This window comes from Myotis lucifugus, unplaced genomic scaffold (assembly GCF_000147115.1).
Source record: "Myotis lucifugus unplaced genomic scaffold, Myoluc2.0 scaffold_425, whole genome shotgun sequence".
Taxonomy (NCBI): domain Eukaryota; kingdom Metazoa; phylum Chordata; class Mammalia; order Chiroptera; family Vespertilionidae; genus Myotis; species Myotis lucifugus.
Window position 1 is genome coordinate 404,069 of NW_005871473.1, and position 23,465 is coordinate 427,533.

The following is a 23,465-nucleotide window of genomic DNA, read 5'->3' on the forward strand; positions in this document are numbered from 1 at the left end:
CTGTTTATTTAAGTCAGGACTGATGCATTGTGCCGCTATTTATTTAAGTCAGGACTGTTGCATTGTGGGCTGTTTATTTAAGTCAGGACTGATGCATTGTGGGCTGTTTATTTAAGTCAGGACTCTTGCATTGTGGGCTGTTTACTTAAGTGAGGACTGATGCATGTTGGGCTGTTTACTTAAGTTAGGACTGATGCATTTCAGGCTGTTTAGTTAAGTCAGGACTGATGCATTGTGGGCTGTTTAAATTAGGACTGATGCATTGTGGGCTGTTTAAATTAGGACTGATGCATTTCAGGCTGTTTATTCAAGTCAGCACTGATGCATTGTGGGCTATTTACTTAAGTCAGGACTGATGCATTGTGGTTGTTTAGTTAAGTTAGGACTGATGCATTGTGGGCTGTTTATTTAAGTTAGGACTGATGCATTGTGGGCTGTTTAGTTAAGTTAGGACTGATGCATTTCAGGCTGTTTAAGTCAGGACTGATGCATTGTGGGCTGTTCATTTAAGTCAGGACTGATGCATTGTGGGCTGTTTGAATTAGGACTGATGCATTGTGGGGCTGGTCCTTTAAGTTAGGACTGATGCATTGTGGGCTGTTCATTTAAATTAGGACTGATGCATTTCAAGCTGTTAAGAGAAACAGACTATCTACTGGAAGGAACAGTTAAACAATTTCTACTATGTTTCCTTTGACTACTGGCTAGTACTACCCCCCAAATGAATTAGAATCGAATGAGAGCCGGGAAAATCTAGAATCATTCACTGCGGGAGAAAAAGCAGATGGAGGCAGAAAAAGGATGCATACTATGCGATTCCATTTATATAAAATTCTAAAAAACAGAGACGAGTATGTAGGGAAAGAAGGGGAATTAATGATTGCCTAGGTGAGCGATAGGTGAGCGATGGATCACAAAGGGATTCGAGGATATTTGGGGGAGGGCGGTGACAGGAACCATTGCAATTTGGATTGTGGCAGCGGTTTCATGAGTGTATGAGTATACGCCGAAATCTGTCAAATTCCATATTTTAAGTATTGGCTGGTTCTTGTACATAAATCACACCTTAACAAAACTGCAATAACATCAGATTTGTTTTTCATGGGCAATCTTCGGTGGTTTCTCCTATACATTTCCCTTGGCGATCTAACCACTGAGAAACGCTTGCCGGGCAAGGACACCGATTTATGTACTAGCAGATCACATTTCACGGCCTACGTTGCCCCCTTTGTATCGGAAACTGCTCTACAGGATTCCTGTTTCTCAGGATGATTTACAATACATTTTTTAAGCCTGGTTTTGGATTCAGTGACCTGTATTTGAATCACAGATTAGCCATACAGCCATGACTCACGCCGCTTTTATCAAACCTGCAGCGGGCGACGTCTCCGTGGCCTCATCCTTCATACAACAATTAATAATGACTTCTCGGGGCTCGCTTTATTTAAGAGGATGTGTGTCAAATCCTCCTATACCTCCGGGCACGCGGCATTCCCATTATCATTACTCTACCTTTTCTCCTTGTTTATTCTGTCACCCAGTGGCACAGCACAGGGGAGCTCGCAAGCCACATAACACAATGACAAATACCAAAGCCATCATCAACATATTAGCGCTAATAGACTTTCCGTTCTCACGGCACTGAAACAATATTGGCGCCCGCTAAATGATCTCGTTTCCAATCCGGGCGCCTCTCGCCAATAATAGAACCGGCACGTCTGCGACGACCTATCACATGTCCGAAGACATTTTTCTTTCCTTACTTGGACTCACTCGAGGTCTGAGTTGGACAGACTTGTCTAAAGGAGTCTGAGTGACCAAGAATAAGGGAATCACAACCCCTTTCCCCTGAGGCATCCGCCTCTAGGAACACAAAACAGTACATATTGGGCTTCCCAATAAGGGTATTCAAGGTCCTCTTAAAGGATCCTCTCGTACCAGACTCTACTTCTGACGTCGGGGTAGTTGGTTTGACCTCCTTCCCGCCATGTTGTTCCCCCTACAATCGGCAACATCCACTTCTGAACACATCCCCCTTGCTTTCCTCTGTCTGTTGTTTATATTTTTTAAGTATTTTTTTTATTGATTTCAGAGAGGAAGGGAGAGGGAGAGAGAGAGAGATCGAAACATCAGTGATGAGAGAGAATCATGGATCGGCTGCCTCCTGCACGCCCCCTACTGGGGATGGAGCCTGCAACCCGGGCATGTGTCCTGACTGGGATTCGAACCGTGACCTCCTGGTTCGTGGGTCGATGCTCAACCACTGAGCCACGCCGGCCGGGCTCCCTCTGTTTTTCTGTTACCTGCACTGTTAGTTAAGCTTCTGTTCCCTCATTATCTACTCAGCAGGCATTGAGAAAACCTTTAATTTTCGTTCAATCAAATAGGAGCTTTGTGCCACTTGGCATAAGTCAACTGCCAAGCCTTTTATGTCTTGAATTCAGGGTTGCAACCTTAATCCCCACATTGGAATGGGAGGACGTAGCCTTGAGAATAAACATGGGGTATTAGAGCTGAAAGGAATCTAAGAGTCTCTATTTTTAAAGCTAAGAAATCTGCTCAGCCAGCGTGGCTCAGTGGTTGAGCGTCGACCTAGGAACCAGGAGGTCAGGGTGTAATTCCCGGTCAAGGGCACATGCCCGGGTTCTGGACTCGATCCCCAGTAGGGGGGCATGCAGGAGGCAGCCAATCAATGATTCTCATCATCGATGTTTCTATCTCTCCCTCCCTCTCCCTTCCTCTCTGAAATCTTTATTGTTCAATGTATTATAAGTCTCCTTTTTTCCCCTGTTGAAGAATATATTTTTTAATCAACAAAGGCTTCCTGTTAAAATGTATGCAAGTCAACAGAAAACACGGTGATAATTTTAAAGTACTTGTTGGGGGGCAATCGCAAAATGTCAACCAGGCTTTTTTTTTTTACCTTTTTCAAAATGAAAGGAAAACTTATTCAGACAAACAAAACCTGAGAGATTTCATCACTAGCAGATTGAAAATCAAGAAATGTGTTTTAAAAAGCTCTTCAGATGGAGGAAAAATTATATCAGATAAGAATTCAAATGTAAATAAATGAATAGCTAGTGTCAGAAGTTTTTTTAAAAAGAAGAATCAAGAGGAAAAAAAGTACTACTCTAAAAATTAATGAAAAGCCATTAATTAACTTAAAGCATGCATGCCAGGCAGCCTTCTTAAATAAAACATCCTGTTTGGGAGGACTTCAAAGGTTTTTACCCGCCTTCCATTTTTAGAATTAACAACAACCCAACACCAGAGCTGCAAAAGGCTGCCATGAATCCAGAGAGTATGGAGAGGACTGAAGTCCTTTTCCGGGGGCTGGAGCCTCTGCTATGTCCAGGTACTTATAGATTACTAGAGGCCCGGTGCATGAAATTACTGCACTCGGGGGGGTCCCTCAGCCCGGCCTGTGCCCTCTCACAGTCTGGGAGCCGACGGGCCTAAGCCGTCAGTCGGACATCCTTAGTGTTGCCACGGAGGTGGGAGAGGCTCCCGCCACCACCGCTGCACTTGTTAGCCAGGAGCCCAGCTTCTGGCTGAGTGGCCCTCCCCCTGTGGGAGCACACTGACCACCAGGGGCAGCTCCTGCATTGAGCGTCTGCCCCCTGGTGGTCAGTGCACGTCATAGCAACTGGTAGTTCCTCCGTTGGGTTGATTTGCATATTAGCCTTTTATTATATAGGAGGATCGGCAGGAGAGCAGCCATTCAATCGGTGGCGCTGGAGGCAGAGGCAGAAGATCCCCAGTGTTGGCGGGCAATGGGTGCATGACTGAGCTCCACCCAGCAAGCCACTTCAACTCCCTGGGCTCCTGGGGAACGGCTTGTGAACTAGGAGTTGCTGTCGGTTCCCTTTCAAGGGAACATTTTGGAAACAGCACGTGCAATTCGAAGAAAATGCACCTTCTGTCCTCGCTGGTTTAGCTCAGTAGATAGAGCATCGGCCTGCGGACTGAAAGGTCTCATGCCTGGGTTTCGGGCTCAATCCCCAGTCGGGGGCATGCAGGAGGCAGCCAATCCATGATTCTCTCTCATCACTGATGTTTCTCTCTCTCTCTCTCTCTCTGCCTCTCCCTTCCTCTCTGAAATCAATAATTATATATATATAAAGAAAATTCACTTTGGCTCCTCTCCGTCAGCAACGTCTTTCATCTCACGCGTTTGAATTCTCATCTCTAAAGGTTCGGATACATTCACCCCGTGGTTATGTGCATGCAACCTATGATGCTATACATTGATCTTCCCTTAACAGCATTAAAACAATCGAGGGATATTTCTGGATTTTAAAACGAATACACAAACACACTCAGACGTGTCTTCACCCCGATGCTTACCTCAAGGAATTCTCCAGAGAAAGAAGCGAGTAAGATTCGTTTGGGATTATACACTGACTGGCCCCCATCTCTGCCCCTGTGACCGCATGTTGCTAAAGTCCCAATCAGCATGTGTATGGCATTAATTATTCTGCTTCTGTTTTCATTCATTCACAGAAAGATATGAACCTGACCTTAGAGTTAGAATGGGGTTCAAGAGCCAGCCGTCTCTTACAAGAATCCTGATGTTTGGCAAACGTCTCGACCTCCATAAAACTTAATCCCCTTGTTTGTAAAAGGCGACGCTAAAAATAGCATCTCCTTAGCAGCATTGTTTATATGATTAAGTGAGATAATACTCATAAAATCCCTAGCACAGCTTATGGTGTATGGGGAAGCTCTAATGAATGTTTCTATTATTAGAATCTTACTAGAGGCCCGGTGCACGGGTTTGTGTACCGGTGGGGTGCCTCGGCCTGGCCTGCGGGGATTGGGCTGAAACCGGCTCTCCAACATCCCCCGAGGGGCCCTGGATTGCGAGAAGGTGGTTCTCCGGTGATGCACCCAGGAATCAAGCTCTGTCCTCTCTGGTTCCGGGTGCGTCCCCTGAGAACCACAGCTGCCAAGTCACCGCAGCTCGGCAGCTCCTGCGTTGAGCATCTGCCCCCTGGTGGTCAGTGCGCCTCATAGCTACCGGCCAATCGGCCGGTCAGCTGGTCGCTTAGGCTTTTATATATATACACTAGAGGCCCGGTGCACGAAATTTGTGCACAGGTAGGGTCCCTAGGCCTGGCCAGAGATCACGGATGATTGGGGCCTTCCAGCTGCCCACCGGGGCCTCCCTTTGTTCCGTGCTGTCCCCTGGTGGTCAGAGCACATCATAGCAAGCAATCGGTCTCCCAGTGGAACTCCCATGGGGACAATTTGCATATTAGGCTTTAGATAGATAGATAGATAGATAGATAGACCTGTATATGAACATGCTCTTTATTTTCATGGTTTCATGGTAGTCCAGAAAATTAATCAACAATGTTCTTTCTTTTTTTATTACTGCTAGGAATTTGGGTTGTTTGAACTTATTTGGAGATACATGCCTCGTTGCTATAAATACCTACGTATTAAATATTGTTTTTCTGCTCAGTTTATGTTCTTGAGGGATAGTCCAGCTGGAAGCGCAGGATGAAATGGGAGTTTTTTTATGGACTTTCTTGCAAGTTGCCAAATTCCCCTCCAGAGAAAAGTAAACCCATTTACAGAGAGCCGTGTGACATTATTAAACTCTTTCCTCACAGACACACTAGCTATGGGTTTTCATTATTTTTTACCCAGTTATTGGAGAAAAATCAGCATAAAGTCAGACCCAAAACACTCAAATTTGCCTTTCTGTAATGACTACCAATTCAACTGGGTATATATAGGAAAACTCTATACCGTCTTCACAATTTTTCTGAGAACTTAAAACTGCTCTAAAAAATAAAGTCCATGAAGAGGGAAAAAAAAGTGTTTAGAAGGAAGTGACAAAGAACGCCTATAATTGTGATTAAAAGGATTGTATATACTTTTTTTTTAGAGGGAGAGAGAGAGAAACACCCATGTGTGAGTGTACATCAATCGGAGGTCTCCTGCACGCCCCCCGCTGGGAATCGAGCCTGCCTCCCAGGCAACCTTTTGGTACACAGTACAACACCCAACCAACTGAGCTGTACTGGCCAAGGAAAAACCATATATTTTTTTAATCGTGTATTTTTTTAAATGCATATATATATATTTTTTTTATTGATTTCAGAGAGGAAGGGAGAGGGAGAGAGCGAGATAGAAACATCAACGATGAGAGAGAATTACTGATTGGCTGCCTCCTGCACGCACCCTACCGAGGATGGAGCGGCAACCTGGGCATGTGCCCTGGTTGGGAATCGAACTGTGACCTCCTGGTTCATAGGTCGACACTCAACCGCTGAGCCACACTAGCCGGGCTCATGTATCTTTTCGATTGTTGAAATTATAATTATGTTTTCTGAAGTCTAAGAAAGATGTTCATTGTCTTGTGTTGCCTTTAGAGGACTAAATCCACTTACCCGGATGCTAAGGGAAGCCCTGGTTCCTCGGGGATGCCAGTGTGGGAGAAAAAGCAAGAGACTGAGCTACCGCCAAGGTTTCTCTTGCTCTGCACGGCGGGACACACGGAGATTGGGAATCTCAGCCGAGAAGACCAAGAGGCAACGAAGGGACACAAACCCAGACGGACGAGGCTGACTCGGCGAAACCCTTCAATGACTTTGCAAAAGACCTGTCTCACTGGACACCAGGCGCCCACCTCCCGAAGAAATAGCGCAGAATCCCGGCAGACCCTCTGCAGTGCTGTCAGGGGGTAAGACGGAGGGAGGAAGAGGCAAAAGAGGAATGGAAAGTAGTGACAGGCGGCCTCGGGCCCATGTGTCCTGTTTCAGTTCCAGCTGACACTCCATCGCCGGTCGCGGGGGAGGGCACGCGAGACAGGGAGCCCATGTTCTCTGGATGACCCCGACCGCAGCCACTGGGTTGGGCGCCTGACACCGCATCCGTTCGACACGAACTAGAAAAGGCGCCTCTTTGATGGATGTCCTCTTGTTCCAGTTTACAGGCAACTAATTCCCGCCGCATCGGATCCAACAGGCGGGCAGGATCAATTCAGAAAAAGCGAGCGACGCGGGGGCTGCTCAATCTTCCCTCTCCGAGAGCCACCGTGGAGAGGGGAGGGGAGGGAAAGGGAAGAGAGAGAGAAAATGCGGGCATGCCTGCACCCACAAGAGCTCAGCAAAGCAAAGTCGAGATGGACAGACAAGTCGAAAGACACATCCTGGCAGGCGGAGGATCTCGCTGTCAGAGGGAGAGACGGACACACCAAGAGATGCTGCCAGGCTGGTGTAGCTCAATGGTTGAGCATCGACCTATGAACCAAGAGGCCTCACCGGTTCGATTCCCGGTCAGGGCACATGCCCAGGTTGCGGGCTCGATCGCCAGTAGGGGGTGTGCAGGAGGCAGCGGATATCAATGATTCTCTCTCACTGATCTCTCTCATTGATGTTTCTATTTCTCTATCCCTCGTCCTTCCTCACTCTCTAAAAAACCAATACAAATATATTTAAAAACAACCACCACCATGAGATGCCAATCAGGCCCAAGTCTCCGGGCGCTGGGGGTGTGGGAGGGACCAAGGACGGCGGGAGGAAGTGGTTGGGGTGTCAAAACCAAAGAAACCGGCCGCAGCCACTCCAGGGAGCGGGGTCTGCGTTTACTTAAGTTGCCGTGGTCTATGATCTTCAACACAAAGTGATGGGCGCGTTCATAAGTGCACGCGGGTAATTAAGAATCAGGGAAGCCAGCGCCCCAAAGCAGTACAAATTGATGCCGCCAGACCGTGCCAGGCTTAACCGACCGGCGATGGGGTGAGAAGCAGCCGGGAATAGCATGCGAACAGCGGCCCAAGGAAAATGAGTGAAAATGAGCTGGGAATCAGACAGACGCGAAGCAGGCGGCGAGATTTTCCCATCATTCATCAGGAGGCACTTCCTCCCCCAGCAACTCCATGGCTCCATCCATCATCCCCTCGCTCCGAAGGTGGCCAGGGTCTGAGCCTGGCGTTCCCGGCACCTCCTGGTCCTTTCTTTCCTCTCCTGGGCCTTTAGCATCCCCGCCTCCCCCCGGGTCTGCTTCGGTCAGGTCTGAAATATGTGTCTACCCTGAAGACCATCAGAAGGGCTTATTTGGATAATGGCTCTCCCCCTCTTGACCTGCTCATGGTCGCCACAGCCCTCAGAGACCCGCCTCTCCCAGCCACGGCTCAGCCGGGCTCCCCGGGCCAACGTGTTAATCACCTTTACATGGTCTAAGAAGCGACGTCGCTATTTAAGATGAAAACATTTCTTGACCCCAAGTGCCTAGATATTGGCAATCATATTGTCCCCCTACTTTTTTTTTTTTAATTTCAGAGAGGAAGGGAGAGGGAAAGAGAGAGCTAGAAACATCAATGAAGAGGGAGAATCACAAATCGGCTGCCTCCCGCACATCTCCTTCTGGGGATTGAGCCCACAACCTGGGCATGTGCCCTTGCCCGGAATCAAACCCAGGACCCTTCAGTCCCCAGGCCAACGCTCTATCCACTGAGCCAAACCGGCTAGGGCTCTCCATATTTTTTTTTTTTGCCAAGTAATGGATGACTACAAATGATACCCATACATACATAAACATAACTGACATATCTATCTATCTACTATCTATCTATCTATCTATCTATCTATCTATCTATCTATCTATCTATCTATCTATCTATCTATCTAAACCAGTGTCCCTGATGACCTATCTATCACCAATGAGGTGCATTGAGCACCTCTCGGTCCCTCCCCCGCGGCCCGCAAGCGCATTGAGCACCTCTCGGTCCCTCCCCTGCGGCCCACAGGCTCCAATCGCAGCAAGGCGGGCGCGAGGGTGGGTGGGCGGGGATGTGAGCAGCGGGGGGCTACCACACGATTTCACGCACTGCACCTCTAGTATAGACATACGCCGCATCTTCTCACCGTCAGCACAATGTGTTCACAATGCACATTTACAGACACAAATAGCCAATAAAATACAAATGCGTCTGCATCGGATGTGTGTGCACACGCCTCCCCGTGTTTTCGGCAGGAAGTGAGGACACTGGGGTGGTGGCTGAATTGAAGAACCCGCATCCTTACCTTCATCTGGCGGCTCCTCCAGATTTGTTATCTGTCAGAGACCCCTACGTCTGCTGGACTCACTTTCTGAGACCTGCCCCCGCCCCGTGGAAACACAGAGGTACCCGTCCCGCCGGGCCCCTGCGAGCATCCTACCTGCGCAGCTGCTGGTCCAGGGCCCCGTCCTGGGCGTTCAGCAGGGACGCAGCGCGGGCCAGGAGCTGCCGGCTGCAGCTGGCGGACTTGAGTTCCAACAGGAGGAGGCCCAAGCAGAACATGGCTCCCATCTCCTCCAGCTCCCGGGTCCCAAACTGCAGACCCTGCAGGGAGAGAGAGGCCGACAGTGAGCAGGCTGAGCGAGGACCCTCGGAGACGGGAGGGAGGTCTCCTGGACGCCCGCCCGCCCGCCACGGGGATTGGGAGTGAATGGTATTTCTCGGGCACAGTTCCGTGGGTTTTGTCATGTGCTTCGTGGACGGATGGATGGATCTCGAGCTGCAACGCCAGGACACCTGGGGTTGCACAAAAGTACCCCAAAGGCAGAAGGGTGGGTAAGGACGCAAAAGTCACCTCCCCGCACTGAGGTCAAGGCAGCAGAGTTTAAGAACAGTTCACTGCCCAGCTGGCATTGCTCAGTGGTTAGAGCATCAACCTATGAACCAGGAGGCCATGCTTTGATCCCAGTCAGGGCACATGCCCAGGTTGCAGGCTCAACCCCCATCCAGTAGGGGGCGAGCAGGAGGCAATCAATCAATGATTCTCATCGCTGATGCTTCTACCTCTCTCTTCCTCTGCCTTCCTCTCGGAAATCAATAGAAATATATTTAAAAATAAAAAAGAGGGGTTCACTGCTGCCCTGGCCAGCGTAGGTCAGTGTAGAGCATCAGCCCACGTGCCAAAGGGTCGCAGGTTTGATTCCTGGTCAAGGGCACGTACCTGGGTTGCAGGTTCAATTCTCAGCCCCCAGGTTAGGGCACATGTGGGAGGCAACCAATCAATGTATCTCTCTCATATCTGTCATCTCTCTCTTCCTCTCTCTCTCTCTCTCTCTCTCTCTCTCTCTCTCTCTCTCTCTCTCTCTCTTCCTCACTCTCACTTATTCTTCCTCCCTTCCTCTCTCTCTAAAAATCAATGGAAAAAATATCCTTGGGTGAGGATTAAAAAAAAAAAAAAAGATTTCACTGCTGAAACCAAAGTTTGTGAAGAATCTTACTAAGAAATACCCTTTTTTATTCTTCCAAACAGTTACCAACCAGGGGAGAAAAATGAGGGAGGATCCTTCAATCCCAGAGCTGCCACTTAATGTCTTGCCTTGGAGGGGAAGTTATCTGACCTATCAGCACCTCCATGTTCCCATCTGTATAATGGGAATAATAATGAAAATCATAGTAATACTCCCTATCTCATGGAACTGCTGAGATCATTCGGGGAGTTTACAATATATAATAAATTCAGATTATACCTTGGCCCATAGCACATTATCCAAGTCTTTATCACATCATCCAAGTGGTCATTATTATCACCAATAATAGCAAGTGCTTATATAAAAGCAACAGCCAAAATAATACTTGAGACACACAGTCCTTCTTACAACCACGGCCAAAACTATGGCCTGCTCTCATGGCTGTCATTTGTCATTACTTGACAAGTTTCAAACAATTCAATAAGAAAAAAATGAGCCATAAATATTAGGAAAATAAATCACATGATCATTATTTGAGGGCTGATTATGGACTAAAACCAAAGAAATGAGGCGAAACAGAAACTCTATTAGATATAAGGCAAGAGCTGAGTAAGTAGACAAGTTACAAATTAAATATCCCCAAAATCAATTTTCTTTCTATAAACCTGCAAAGTAAATTATTAAGGATAATAAAAATTCCATTCACAGGAGCAGCACAGCTATACAGTATCTAGGAATGGAATTTAATAGTAAATACCCCAAAGGCTGTATGATGAACCCCTGGAGTTTACCAACGGATAACAAGGGAAATTTAAATAAATGAAGAAATGGGCTGAATTCTGAGAAAGCAAGGCCCAGCCCCATGTAATATCTATTCTCCTTATGTTAGTCTATCAAAGCACAGGAAATCAAAATGCCACTGGGCAATTTCAGACTTGGCAAAGGAATTCCACTTTAAAAGACCCCATGGCAACCATATCCAGTAATATTATCAGAATCAAGAGTAAAAAAAAAAAAAAATGGCCCAGCCAGTGTGGCTCAGTGGTTGAGCACCGACCTATGAACAAGGAGGTCATGGTTCAATTCCCAGTACGGGCACATGCCCAGGTTGTGGGCTCGATCCCAAGTGGGGGCGTCCAGGAGGCATCCAATCCATGATTCTCTTTCACCACTGATGTTTCTTTCTTTCCCTCTCTCTCCCTTCCTCTCTGAAATCTATAAAAATATATTTTTAATCCTCACCTGAGGATATGTTTCCATTGATTTTTATAGAGAATGGAAGAGAGAGGGAAAGACAAATATCAATGTGAGAGAAACACATCAATTGTTTGCCTCCTGCATTCACCCCGATCAGGGCCCTGGCCGGGGAGGAGCCTGCAAGCGAGGTACATGCCCTTGCTTGGAATCAAACCCGGGACCCTTTATTCTGCAGGCTGACGCTCTAGCCACTAAGCCAAACTGGCCGGGGCAAAAAATATGTATTTTTTAATAAAAATAAAATGTTTAAGTACTTGGAGTTCATTCAAATTCCAGAAATTAGTCTTAAGAGATTGGGAATAAATGAGGCAGGGAATTCATTTAAAAATCGTGCCTTCCTTCTGCCCTTCGACCTCCTCCCCACCCACATCTGCTTCCTGTGTGGTCCAAACAGCCAACCAGTATATGCCCCGTTTGCACAGAACCCGTCGCCGACCCTGCGTGACGCTGGGGCTACATCCCCACCCCACCTCCCCCAGATCTAGTCACTGAACAGAGCTCTCCTCTTCCTCTGGAATGAGCCTGCAGGCAGACCTCAGGACTCCCAGCTCTTCAGCCACAGAAGTGCAGACTAGAAGGAGCCTGTGATATGCAAATAGACACTTTCATCTCCACGCAAAGGCAAGGCTTCCCTTAGTCCAGGGTTGGTAGTGAACCTGCTGCCACTCGCATGAGGCTGGGGCTTTGAGAGGGAGGTGTGAAGTGGTCCCTTCTTCTGACTCCAGCGTGTCAAACTCCAAGGCCAACACGGGCCCAATAAACAAGGTTTAGGTGTATGTGGCCGCAAGAAAACAGAAGCTTCCGTTTTCACAGGAACGTAGGTTTATGTCGATAGAGACATGCTGAATACAAAGGCTGAGATAAATGAGTCCAAGTTAACGTAAGACAATAGAACATTTTAATAAAAATTAATCTTTTTTCTTGGAGATGAACGTACCAGACACTGAGTAACTACACAGATGAATAAGTGTCATGCAAATAAACCTATTTTTCTTGTTCTCCGAAAGTGAAATATTTCCTGTTGCACACAGCAAACAGGTCAGTCCAAGACGAATGATGTGGCCATTGGCTGCTAAAACATTCGCTGCTGGTATTAGTGGAGAGAAATGGTGCGCTTGTGTGTAAGGCACGTAAGGGAAATGAATGCAACACGATGATAGTAATCAGTCATTAGCAAACATTGTAGTTCGTTATTAATAACTTGAGGCCCGGTGCACAAAAATTTGTGCACTCGGGTGGGTCCCTCAGCCTGGGACCCCTCAGGGGATGTTCACCTGCTGGCTTAGGCCTGCTCCCCGGGGGATCGGGCCTAAGCTGGCAGTCAGACATCCCTCTGGCAGCCCGGCAGCCCTCGGGGGATGTCCACTTGCCAGCGGGGAGCAGGCCTAAGCTGCAGTCGGACATCCTTAGCACTGCTGAGGAGGCAGGAGAGGCTCCCACCACCACTGCTGTGCTGTCAGCCATCAGCCTGGCTTGTGGCTGAGCAGAGCTCCCCCTGTGGGAGTGCACTGACCACCAGGGGGCAGCTCCTGCATTGAGCGTCTGCCCCCTGGTGGTCAGTGTGTGTCATAGTGACCAGTCATTCCCAGTGGTTCTGCTGTTAGGGTCCATTTGCATACTACCCTTTTATTATATAGGATTATGTATAACTGGATATTGTCAAAATTAAGTCACGAAATTTTTATTAAAATGTTTCTTACATACGAATATATTGGCTGGGCCGAAAACATATTCATCATGGGCCGCATGTGGCCCGCAGGCCACGAGTTTGACATGCTTGTTCTAACTTCTATGTTGCAATGTTGAGGGCCTCCTAGGTTAGACCTAACCAAAGGTCAGGAGGACGAGAGACCCAGTCTCGAGGGGTGGGGGCAGTTGCCCTCGGGGTGCAGGGAGGGGGGTGTATAATTGTGATTCTTGGGACTTTCCCATAGACCGGTCCTCTTACGTCTCACTCTCTTCTGTAATGACTGCTCACACCAGCGCTTCGTAAGGATTCTGAGAATGTTTCCAGGGACGATACCAAAGGAACAGATTTCTTGTTGCTATGTCTTTACTAGACCTTAAGGTGTTGGATGCTAACCTCAAAAGAAAAATAGAGTCCGCCAGCAAGGCTCAATCAGTGGTTGAGCATCTACCTATGGACCAATAATGAGAGACAATCATCAATCGGCTGCAACCCGCACGCCCTCTACTGGGGATCGAGCCCGAAACCCGGGCACGTGCCCTTGACCGGGAATCAAACCGTGGCCTCCTGGTTCATAGGTCGACGCTCAACCACTGAGCCACGCAGACGGGGCCGGGACAGAGCATTTATTTGTGCAAGACACTATTCCCTACGGATCTGAAAAAGTCACCTGCATTTAGCAATGACACCAAGTCTTTCTCTGGCATTTTTATACCCTCCTTTTAGTCCCTTTCCCAGCCCATGGGCTAATGGATTTCCACTCCCAACATCACTCCTAATCGATATGTGTATACACACAGACACATACACACACAGAGCAGTGTCTGCATCTTGTAGCTTTCCACACGCCCCCAACGTCTGCCCGAGGCTGGGTATAAATAAATCGACAGCCTGGTTTCCCACTCGGGCCATGAGAGAATGCCGTTTTCGAATACTAATCAGAAGCACCAGCGAAGTGAGGACAGGCCGTGTCAGGGAGCAGTAGAAACCCCGTGCTTACTGGGGCCAGAAAACCAATTAGCCAGAAGCAATTCGGTTGGCCTTTGGGGCGTGTGCAACCAGCTGTATCCTAGCTCAGCGTCTCCTTCTCCGATACAACTGGGGGACCAGAGACAGGGGCTACTTAGGCTGCAGGACTGTAATGGAGAAAGGAGCATATTAGCCAAAGAAATGAAACCGATAGCTCAGCCGGCGTGGCTCAGTGGTTGAGCGTCGACCTATGAACCAGGAGGTCACGGTTTGATTCCCGGTCAGGGCACATGCCCGGGTTGCAGGCTCCATCCCCATCCAGTAGGGGGCGTGCAGGAGGCAGCTGATCCATGATTCTCATCATGGATGTTTCTATTTCTCTCCCTATCTCTCTGAAATCAATAAAAATATGTGTTTTTTAAAAAGGAAAGGAAAGGAAACTGATAAATGAGAGGGGTGAGGGTGTGAGAAGCAATCGTTGGTGTGAAAGGAACCAGGTGATTGTCCAAAGAAATAAAGGTCAGAGAACCAACGTGGCCGAGGGAGGAGAGAGAACTGGGGGGACAGATTTAAACAAGCAAAGGCAGATAGAATGTCATAAGGAAGGGAGGGGAGAAAGCAAAAGTCTAGGACATAAAAACTATTTAGTTGCCCGGATGGCATGGCTCAGGGGCTGAGTGTCAACCTATGAACCAGGAGGTCTTTGTTTGATTCCCTGCCAGGGCACATGCCCGGGTTGTGGGCTCCATCCCCAGTAGGGGGCGTGCGGAAGGCAGCCGATCCTTGATTCTCTCTCATCCTGGATGTTTCTCTTTCCCCCTCGCCCTTCCTCTCTGAAATCAATAAAAATATATTTTAAAAAAGATGTTACACTCCCACCGAGCAAAACTCCCACCGAGCAAAACCAGATTGAGAAGAGATTCCATAGCAGCAACCTGTGGGTGCCTGTGGCCATAGGGAGCCCCTATCTGATTGGATGGTTACGGACGTCTTCAGTCCAGGGAAGGATGTGTCTGATCTCTGTTTCCCCGTGGCTGGCTGGCTGGCTGGCTGGCTGGCCTGGCAGGGCCAGGTCATCAGGACAGCCTTCCCTTGAAGGGCACTGGGAGGTCAATGACCACAGCCCTCCTCCAAAAGAACGTCAGCGACCCCTAGAGGATGGGCTTGAAATAACAAGAGGTGCTGACAAGCCTTCCTGGCCCCTGCCATCTGCTATCTCTTAGGAATGCAAGTGAGTCCTAATGTAAAAGTTTTTTAAAAACCCACTGCGGTGCACTCTATACAGCTTTGCTCAGGGTCTGGGACTCATGAATATCATCTCTATATTTTTTAAAATATATTTTATTGAACTCAGAGAAGAAGGGAGAGGGAGAGACAGAAACATCAATGATGAGATTAATAGAGAATCGTGGATTGGCTGCCTCCTGCACGCCCCCTACTGGGGATGGAGCCTGCAACCCGGGCATGTGCCCTGACCGGGAATCGAACTGTGATCTCCTGGTCCATAGGTCAACGCTCAACCACTGAGCCACACCGGCCGTAACTATTTCTTTACAAGATGGATGCATTGCATACAAGTCCATGAACCAAGAGCCATAAACCACTACTGGATCCAGCTGACAGAACGTTTCCATGTGTTTGTTTTTTGGGCCCGTGCAGTATTTTTCTAAATGAAATGACTTACCCATGTCATAAAAGTTAGAACTGTTGGCATTCTAAATAAGTACCATAGAAATATTTTTAAATATTTGTTATTGATTTCAGAGAGAAAGAGAGAGATAAAAACATCAATGATGAGAGAGAATCATCGATCAGCTGCCTCCTGCACGCCCCCTACTGGGGATGGAGCCCGCAACCCGGGCATGTGTCCTGACCGGGGGGAATCGAACCTTGACCTCCTGGTTCATAATAGGTCGATGCTCAACCACTGAGCCACACTGGCTGGGCTCTGGCCTCCTCCACGTGTAAGACTATCTCGGGCAAAGACACTGTTCGCAGCATCGCGTGTACGGCTGAATTGGAGACCACCAGGGCCCACAAAGGCGCTTCTGTAATTTCTCAACGGTGACCCCAAAGAATCCTGGGCCTCACCACCGAACCCACCAAAATCGGAACCCCGAGGCTGAGGTCTGTCGGATGAGATGCATTTTTTTAGCACGATGATTTCACGCCCATTAAAATCTGAGACCGACTTAATGGCGTTGTATGTTGGAGGGATACAGGATATACAGGAGACGAAATCCTGAAAACACTCGAGTGAGTAATATTCGAACCTCCTTCGCAGCAGCAAGCCAATTTGGAGATCTGAACCCAGAAGTGGTAGGGGATTTACAAATAACTTCAAGGTTGTTTGTTTTTTCTCCCTCTCAAGAATCACTGCTCTGCCAATGAACTGTGAAGCCAATAAAATCCCCGAGTTAGATTTTCCGGGATTTGGCCTTGGCAGAGAGCAACGGGGTGAGACTAGCCGTAGGCTACAGAAAATCATCCGAGACCCGCATGTATATTCAGAATCCGTAGGTCTGAGCGACCAGGGTGCTCGGGCAGCAAGAATCTACACCAGTGATGGCGAACCTTTTGAGCTCGGCGTGTCAGCATTTTGGAAAACCCTAACTTAACTCTGGTGCCGGGTCACATATAGAAATTTTTTGATAGTCGGCCGGTTAGCTCAGTTGGTTAGAGCGTGGTGCTAATAATAGAAATTTTTTGATATTTGCAACCATAGTAAAACAAAGACTTATATTTTTGATATTTATTTTATATATTTAAATGCCATTTAACAGAGAAAAATCAACCAAAAAGATGAGTTCTCGTGTCACCTCTGACACGCGTGTCACAGGTTCGCCATCACTGATCTAGACAGTGTGCTGATGCCATACTGCCGGCCAATTTGTGATTCGACTTTAGTTATTGGAGCACGACAAATCTGAACCGTGCTGGTATCTCACCTTAGAGTTTTTAAATTCAGGTGTTGCTTTTTCTGTGTCTTTTTAATTTTTAAAAAATATATCTTTATCGATTTCAGAGAGGAAAGGAGAGGAAGAGAGAGAGAGAGAGAAGCATCAATGATGAGAGAGAATCATGGATCGGCTGCCTCCTGCACGCCCCACACTGGGGATGGAGCCTGCAACCCGGGCATGTGCCCCGACCGGGAATCGAACCCTGACCTCCTGGTTCATAGGTCAACGCTCAACCGCTGAGCCACACCGGCCGGGCATAAACCCATTTTTTAAAGTATGAATTCGTTTGCCTCTTGTATGTAAATATACGCAAATAACTGTGACTGACTGCCACATGGGAAGCAGAGAGCTGTCTGTGGGATCGGAGGCGGAGTCAGGGAGTTGTAGAACGTGTGGTTGGTGTCGGATGATTGGTCCAAATGGGGAGAAGCCGCACACCTGGTGTCAGAAAGGGACAGATCCCATGTGTTTCCTTTCAGAAAGGCGAGGAAGGGTTTTTTGAAAATAAGACACCACAAGCCCTAACCGGTTTGGCTCAGTGGATAGAGCATCGGCCTGCACACTCAAGGGTCCCGGATTCGATTCCGGTCAAGGGCATGTACCTTGGTTGTGGGCACATCCCCAGCGGGAGGCGTGCAGGAGGCAGCTGATTGTTGTTTCTCTCTCATCAACGTTTCTAACTCTCCATTCCTCTCTGTAAAAAATCAATAAAATATATTTTTTTTAAAAAAGAAAGAAAATAAGACACCACAAGAACAGATCATAAAGGCAAAGACTGATCAACCGGCCTAGGTCCAATTAGGAACCTTGGTTTATCAATCACAGTACATCCCACGGAGAGTGACTGAAAAGTCCAGCCACATTCTGAGTTCAGATAGAAGAACGTATTGGCGCTCCTTACAACGACCAAAGGAGTAGAATAAAAATAGAAAGAGCACCGGTGGTTCCATTAGAAATTCATACTTTCTAAAAACCCAGAAAAAATGAGCCAAGAATGTGAACACCTCTCAGGGAAAAAAACAAACAAACAAAACAGAAAAGCCACAAACACACACAGCAATAACCCCTAGCCCTGTGAAAGGCGCTTGACCTCAATTAGCAATTAGCAACATTGCAATGAAAATCACGTCGAGATCGATTTCACCTTGTAAGAAGTCAGAGATCCTAAGTATTGTCGAAGAAACGAAGCGAGACATTTCTCCCAATGCTGGAGGGGGGGAAGCGAGGATAACTATTTTGGGAAACAGTGTGGGGTTTATTCAGCAAAACCGAACATATTCATACCCTAGAACTCCACAACCTGAGTATAGATGCCTCCATATACACTCTTCAGAGACATTTTTGCCAATATATACCCGGAGACAGGCATGAACAAGAATAGTTAAAGCAAGCCCCCTAGCCGGTTTGGCTCAGTGGATAGAGCGTCGGCCTGAGGATTGAAGGGTCCCGGGTTCCAGTCCGGTCAAGGGCAGGTGCCCCGGTAGCAGGCTCCCGGCCCTGCTCGGGGCCTATGCACGAGGCAACCAATCGATGTGTCTCTTTCACATCCGTGTTTTCTCTCTGTCTTTCCCTCTCTCTTCCACTCTCCCTAAAAATCAATGGAAAAATATCCCCAGGGGAAGATTAAAAAAAAAAAAGAATAATATTGAAAGCAATATCGTCCATAAGTGTAAAACCATAAAAACCTCAAAACAACCCAAGTAGGCACTGAATATATTAGGCAGTGATGGCGAACCTTTTGAGCTCGGCGTGTCAGCATTTTGAAAAACCCCAACTTAACTCTGGTGCCGGGTCACATATAGAAATTTTTTGATCTTTGCAACCATGGTAAAACAGAGACTTATATTTTTGATATTTATTTTATAGATTTAAATGCCACTGAACAAAGAAAAATCAACCAAAAAAATGAGTTCGCGTGTCACCTCTGACACGTGTGTCCTAGGTTCGCCATCACTGATATAAGGGATGGACACACGGTGGCACCGGGACCTGACATACCTGGTGGCAGGGGTGTCTCAGCAGTTTTCTCGGCTTCTCCTCGCGGTTGCAAAGGGGCTGCCACAGCTCCAGCCATCACATCTGTCCTCCGGTCCAGTCCGGTCCCCGAATCTGGGTAACTGGCCCTTTACATTCCAGACACGGCCTGGTGCCTCTCAGTTACATTCCCAGGGGCCTGGCTGAGGTCCTGCAGATGCTCCACGCTTCCCAGCCCAACGCCGTCCAGTGGAACATTTTCTGTCCACGTCTCCCCCCGACACATTCCACGTCTTTTCCATCTTAATCCGTCCTCCTCACCCTCGGTGTCCGTAACCCTTGCAGTGTGAGGTGCCCCAGCAAAACTAGCACGAATTTTGCCCGAGCTGGTGTGGTTCAGTGGCTAGAGCGTCGGCCTGCGGACTGGAGGGTCCCGGGTTCGATGCCGCAGGTACCGCGGTTGCAGGCTCCATCCCCGGCCCGGGCCCTGCTCCGGGCACATGCAGGGCAACGATATTTCTCTCCGTCTTTCCCTCTCCCTTCCACTCTCTTTAAATATCAATGAAAAATATCCTCGGGTGAAGATTACAAAACAAACAAACACAAAACAGCACCAATTTCTTTCTCCTTCTTCACAATCTCACGGAGGGAAGGCTCGCTCTCCCCGGAGGTCCTGGCCACCTCGGCACACCTGTCGCGTTCGCCTTTTCATTTCCAGGCAGCACGCCCGGCGTCTCTCAGGCGTATCCGAATCGCCGGCGCCCCTGTTCTTGCACTTTGGGGCTGTTACGAAGGGAAGTAAGGGCTCCCAGGACCAAAACCACCGCGATACGATACCGAGAATCTGTAGCCCACCTGGCAGCTAAGATGGCGGCCGAGCGTCTAAGGCCTCGGGCCCGGCAGCGTGAGCAGCGTGGAGACGCCCGAGAAACGCGCAGTCACGTCCCAGCTCCCGCGAGATTTCACCCCCCCGGCGGGCGAGGCAGGTGATTCAACTCACAAACCCTCCGTGTCCTGCTGGGCATCCCAGAAAAATGTATACACACTTTGAATGACTCTAAAGTCAGTGTTTATGTTTATTTATTCATTTTTTTAAAATATTTTTTTTTATTGATTCCAGAGAGGAAGGGAAAGGGAGAGAGAGAGAAACATCAATGATGAGAGAGAATCATGGACCGGCTGCCTCCTGCACGCCCCCTACTGGGGATGGAGCCCACAACCCGGGCATGTGCCCTGGACCGGGAATCGAACTGTGACCTCCTGGTTCCTAGGTCGATGCTCAACCACTGAGCCACACCAGCCAGGGCTAAAGTTGGTGTTTATTCACTTGCAGTTCGTTTTGAAAGTTTGGAAGGAATCTACGGAAATGAATACATTTGTTGTGTCGACACCTTTTTTTCAAACGGATGACCGTTCTGGGGTCCAGGCACTGCTGATAACGCGAAGCAGTGGCATCTCGAACCTCAAGAATAATTTCGTTAGGTATCTGAGTGCCCACCGTTCATGGATTGTTCTGGTTCTTGTGTGTGTGTGTGTGTGTGTGTGTGCGCGTTTTCAAAAATATGTTTTTATTGATTTTTTAGAGAAAGAGGAAGGGCGAGGGATAGAGAAATAGAAACATCAATGAGAGAGAAATATCATGGATCGGCTGCCTCCTGCTCCCCCTACAGGGATCGAGCCCACAACCCCGGCATGTGCCCTGACCAGGAATTGAACCGGTGGCTTTTTAAATTGTTTTTTGTTAATCCTCACTCGAGGCTATTTTTCCATTGATTTCTAGAGAGACTGGAAGGAAGGGGGAGAGACACAGAGAAAGAAACATCGATGTGAGAGAGACACGTCGACTGGTTGCCTCCTGTACGCGCCCGACCAAAGCTGAGATGGAGCCTACCACCTCGGTACGTGCCCTTGACCGGAATCGAACCTGGGACCCTTCAGTCCGCAGGCCGATGCCCTAACCACTGAGCCACGCCGGCCCAGCCAGGCCGGTTCTCTTGGTCAGTGCTTGGCCCGAAGCCTCGCCAACAGCCAGGACCGACCAGGACAGCATAACGGTGTCAATGATCCGGTTTCCTAAGACCCCAAGCACACACACATCCAAACAAGCCCCGGTCATGTTCCCTCTACACCAGCGGTTCTCAACCTGTGGGTCCCGACCCCTTTGGGGGTCGAACGACCCTTTCACAGGGGTCGCCTAAATACATCCTGCATATCAGATATTTACATTGCGATTCATAACATTAGCAACATTACAGTTATGAAGTAGCAACGAAAAACATTTTATGGTTGGGGGTCACCACAACATGAGGAACTGTATGAAGGGGTCTCGGCATGAGGAAGGTTGAGAACCACTGCTCCACACGGAGGTAGCCGGACAGACATACAGACACCCCCCGCCTCCCCTGGGACCCTCATCCTGACCACATTGAAGAAGAATCCATAGGAGGGGAACCTTTTAGTCTCTCCAAAGCACCAAACTGGAAAGTTAAAAGGCGCCGGATGTCATTGGCAGGTGACAATAATGTGTCTGCAATTGCCAACAAGCTTTGCTTTGATTGCTACGCCCTCTCTCCCTGCCTTTATTAACGCCGACTAATGAGAGTCACAACAGAGCGTGATGGCCAGACGCCCCGTGCTAATGGCTCTTCTTTATCTGCTTTGTTCTCTCTCTCTTCCCTTTTTTTCCCTTTTAGCAATGAATTGATTAGGGCCTGACATGAGGAAAATGCAGCATCTGTCAACTCCCTATAAATACAGATGAGGGTAGTTTTTGTGTGTGTGTTTTTTTCGTCCCCTGTTTCTCTCGCATTTGTTGCAAAATGCCTGGTGGATGGATTCAGAAAGGAGCTGAGAAGTCAGGACGATAAAAACGACGGAACACAAACATAAAACATTAACCCTTTGTCCCCTGGGCGTGTCGGAGGGCTACCTCGCTGCAGCCTCAGCTCTGTTTTTTACTGGAGGCGGATTGTGGATGGATGCATGACTCCGCGGGAGTGGTGTGGTTGGGATGCCACAGTTAAGTGGGCACAAGCGAGGTGATGAAGCACGCTTTCGGGGGGCGGGGGGGGGCTCACACGCCATGTCCTACTCGTACAGACAGACACACCGACGTGCGAGACTCACGCCGACTCTGAAATCACCTGCTATCTCACGGAGTGAAGCCATTGCTCTCCTCTCTGCTACCTTCTCAAGCTCCAATCGGTCTCTGTCTTATTCAACACCTTTAAGTTCAGCAAATACGTGGTTGAGCGCCGACCTATGAACCTGGAGGTCACGGTTCGATTCCCGGTCAAGGGCACATGCCCGGGTTGCAGGATCAATTCTCAGTGTGGGGCGTGCAGGAGGCAGCCGATCCATGATTCCCTCTCATCACTGGTGTTTCTCTCTCTCTCTCCCTCTCCCTTCCTATCTCTAAAATCAATAAAAACATTTAAAAAATTTTTTTATTAATTTTTTTTGGGGGGAGAGAGAGAAAGAGAGAAACATCAATTTGTTGTTCCAGTTATGTATGCATTCATTGGTTGATTCTTGTGTGTGCCCTGATTGAACTGGTAACCTTAGAGCAGTGGTTCTCAACCTTCCTAATGCCGAGACCCTTTAATACAGTTCCTCACGTTGTGGTGACCCCCAATTTCATTGTTACAAATTGAGCATAATGAAAGCATAGCGATTCATCACAAAAACAATACGTAATTATATGTGTGTTTTCCGATGGTCTTAGGCGACCCCTGTGAAAGGGTCGTTAGACCCCCAAAGAGGTCTCGACCCCCAGGTTGGCGACCCACAGGTTGAGAACCGCTGTCCTAGAGGGAGCCAACCCTTGATTCTGGTTGTTTCATGAACTGTGAGAGAATACGTTTCTGTGGTCTTAAGCCACGCAGCCCGTGGTCATTAACAGCCCCCTTAGCTAACACAGAACCGTGGTAAGTGGCAGAGCAGGGAATAGAACCTGGGTCCGTTGATGAGTCAACCCACTCTCTCCCACATGACTTCCCCAAGTTATACAGCCGGGAGGCCGTCCTGGCTCGGCACGTGGTAACAGCACAGAACGCTGTCAGAAGCAGAGCCCCAGGACCAACTGCAATCGGCAAGCCGGGCTGTTACCTTTGGGCACAGGATCGCGTCTGCTCGTGCCCAGTGCCCCCAGGGGGACCTCACGCCAAGCGGGCTCGCTGGAGACTCCAAATGGAAAGAGTTGGAAATGCCAGGGAAGAAGAAGGAAAAAAAAAAAAAAGAAAAAGAAAAGAAAGACACACGCAGAGAAACTTGGTAGCAGCAGCAATGAGATCAAAAAATAATAAAGAGACGTGTCGCTGGAGGAGAATAACTGCGTCTGCCTTTTGCATAGAAATATTCCGAAGCGCAAAGCAAAATTGAAAAGGGAGTCGCCCCAGAGAACTGTGGGGGCCACCTAA

General features: G+C 48.4%; 1 protein-coding gene across 1 annotated transcript in view; it reads right to left on the minus strand.

Annotated features, from left to right (window-relative positions):
• Window positions 1-9,169: 9,169 nt before the first annotated feature.
• The window catches only part of LOC106699516 (cytosolic carboxypeptidase 4-like), a 96,922-nt gene continuing 82,626 nt past the window's right edge, over window positions 9,170-23,465 (minus strand). Inside the window, exon 5 of the mRNA XM_023744046.1 lies at window positions 9,170-9,337. Coding sequence (XP_023599814.1) covers window positions 9,170-9,337 — 168 coding nt within the window. The remainder of the gene's footprint in view (window positions 9,338-23,465) is intronic.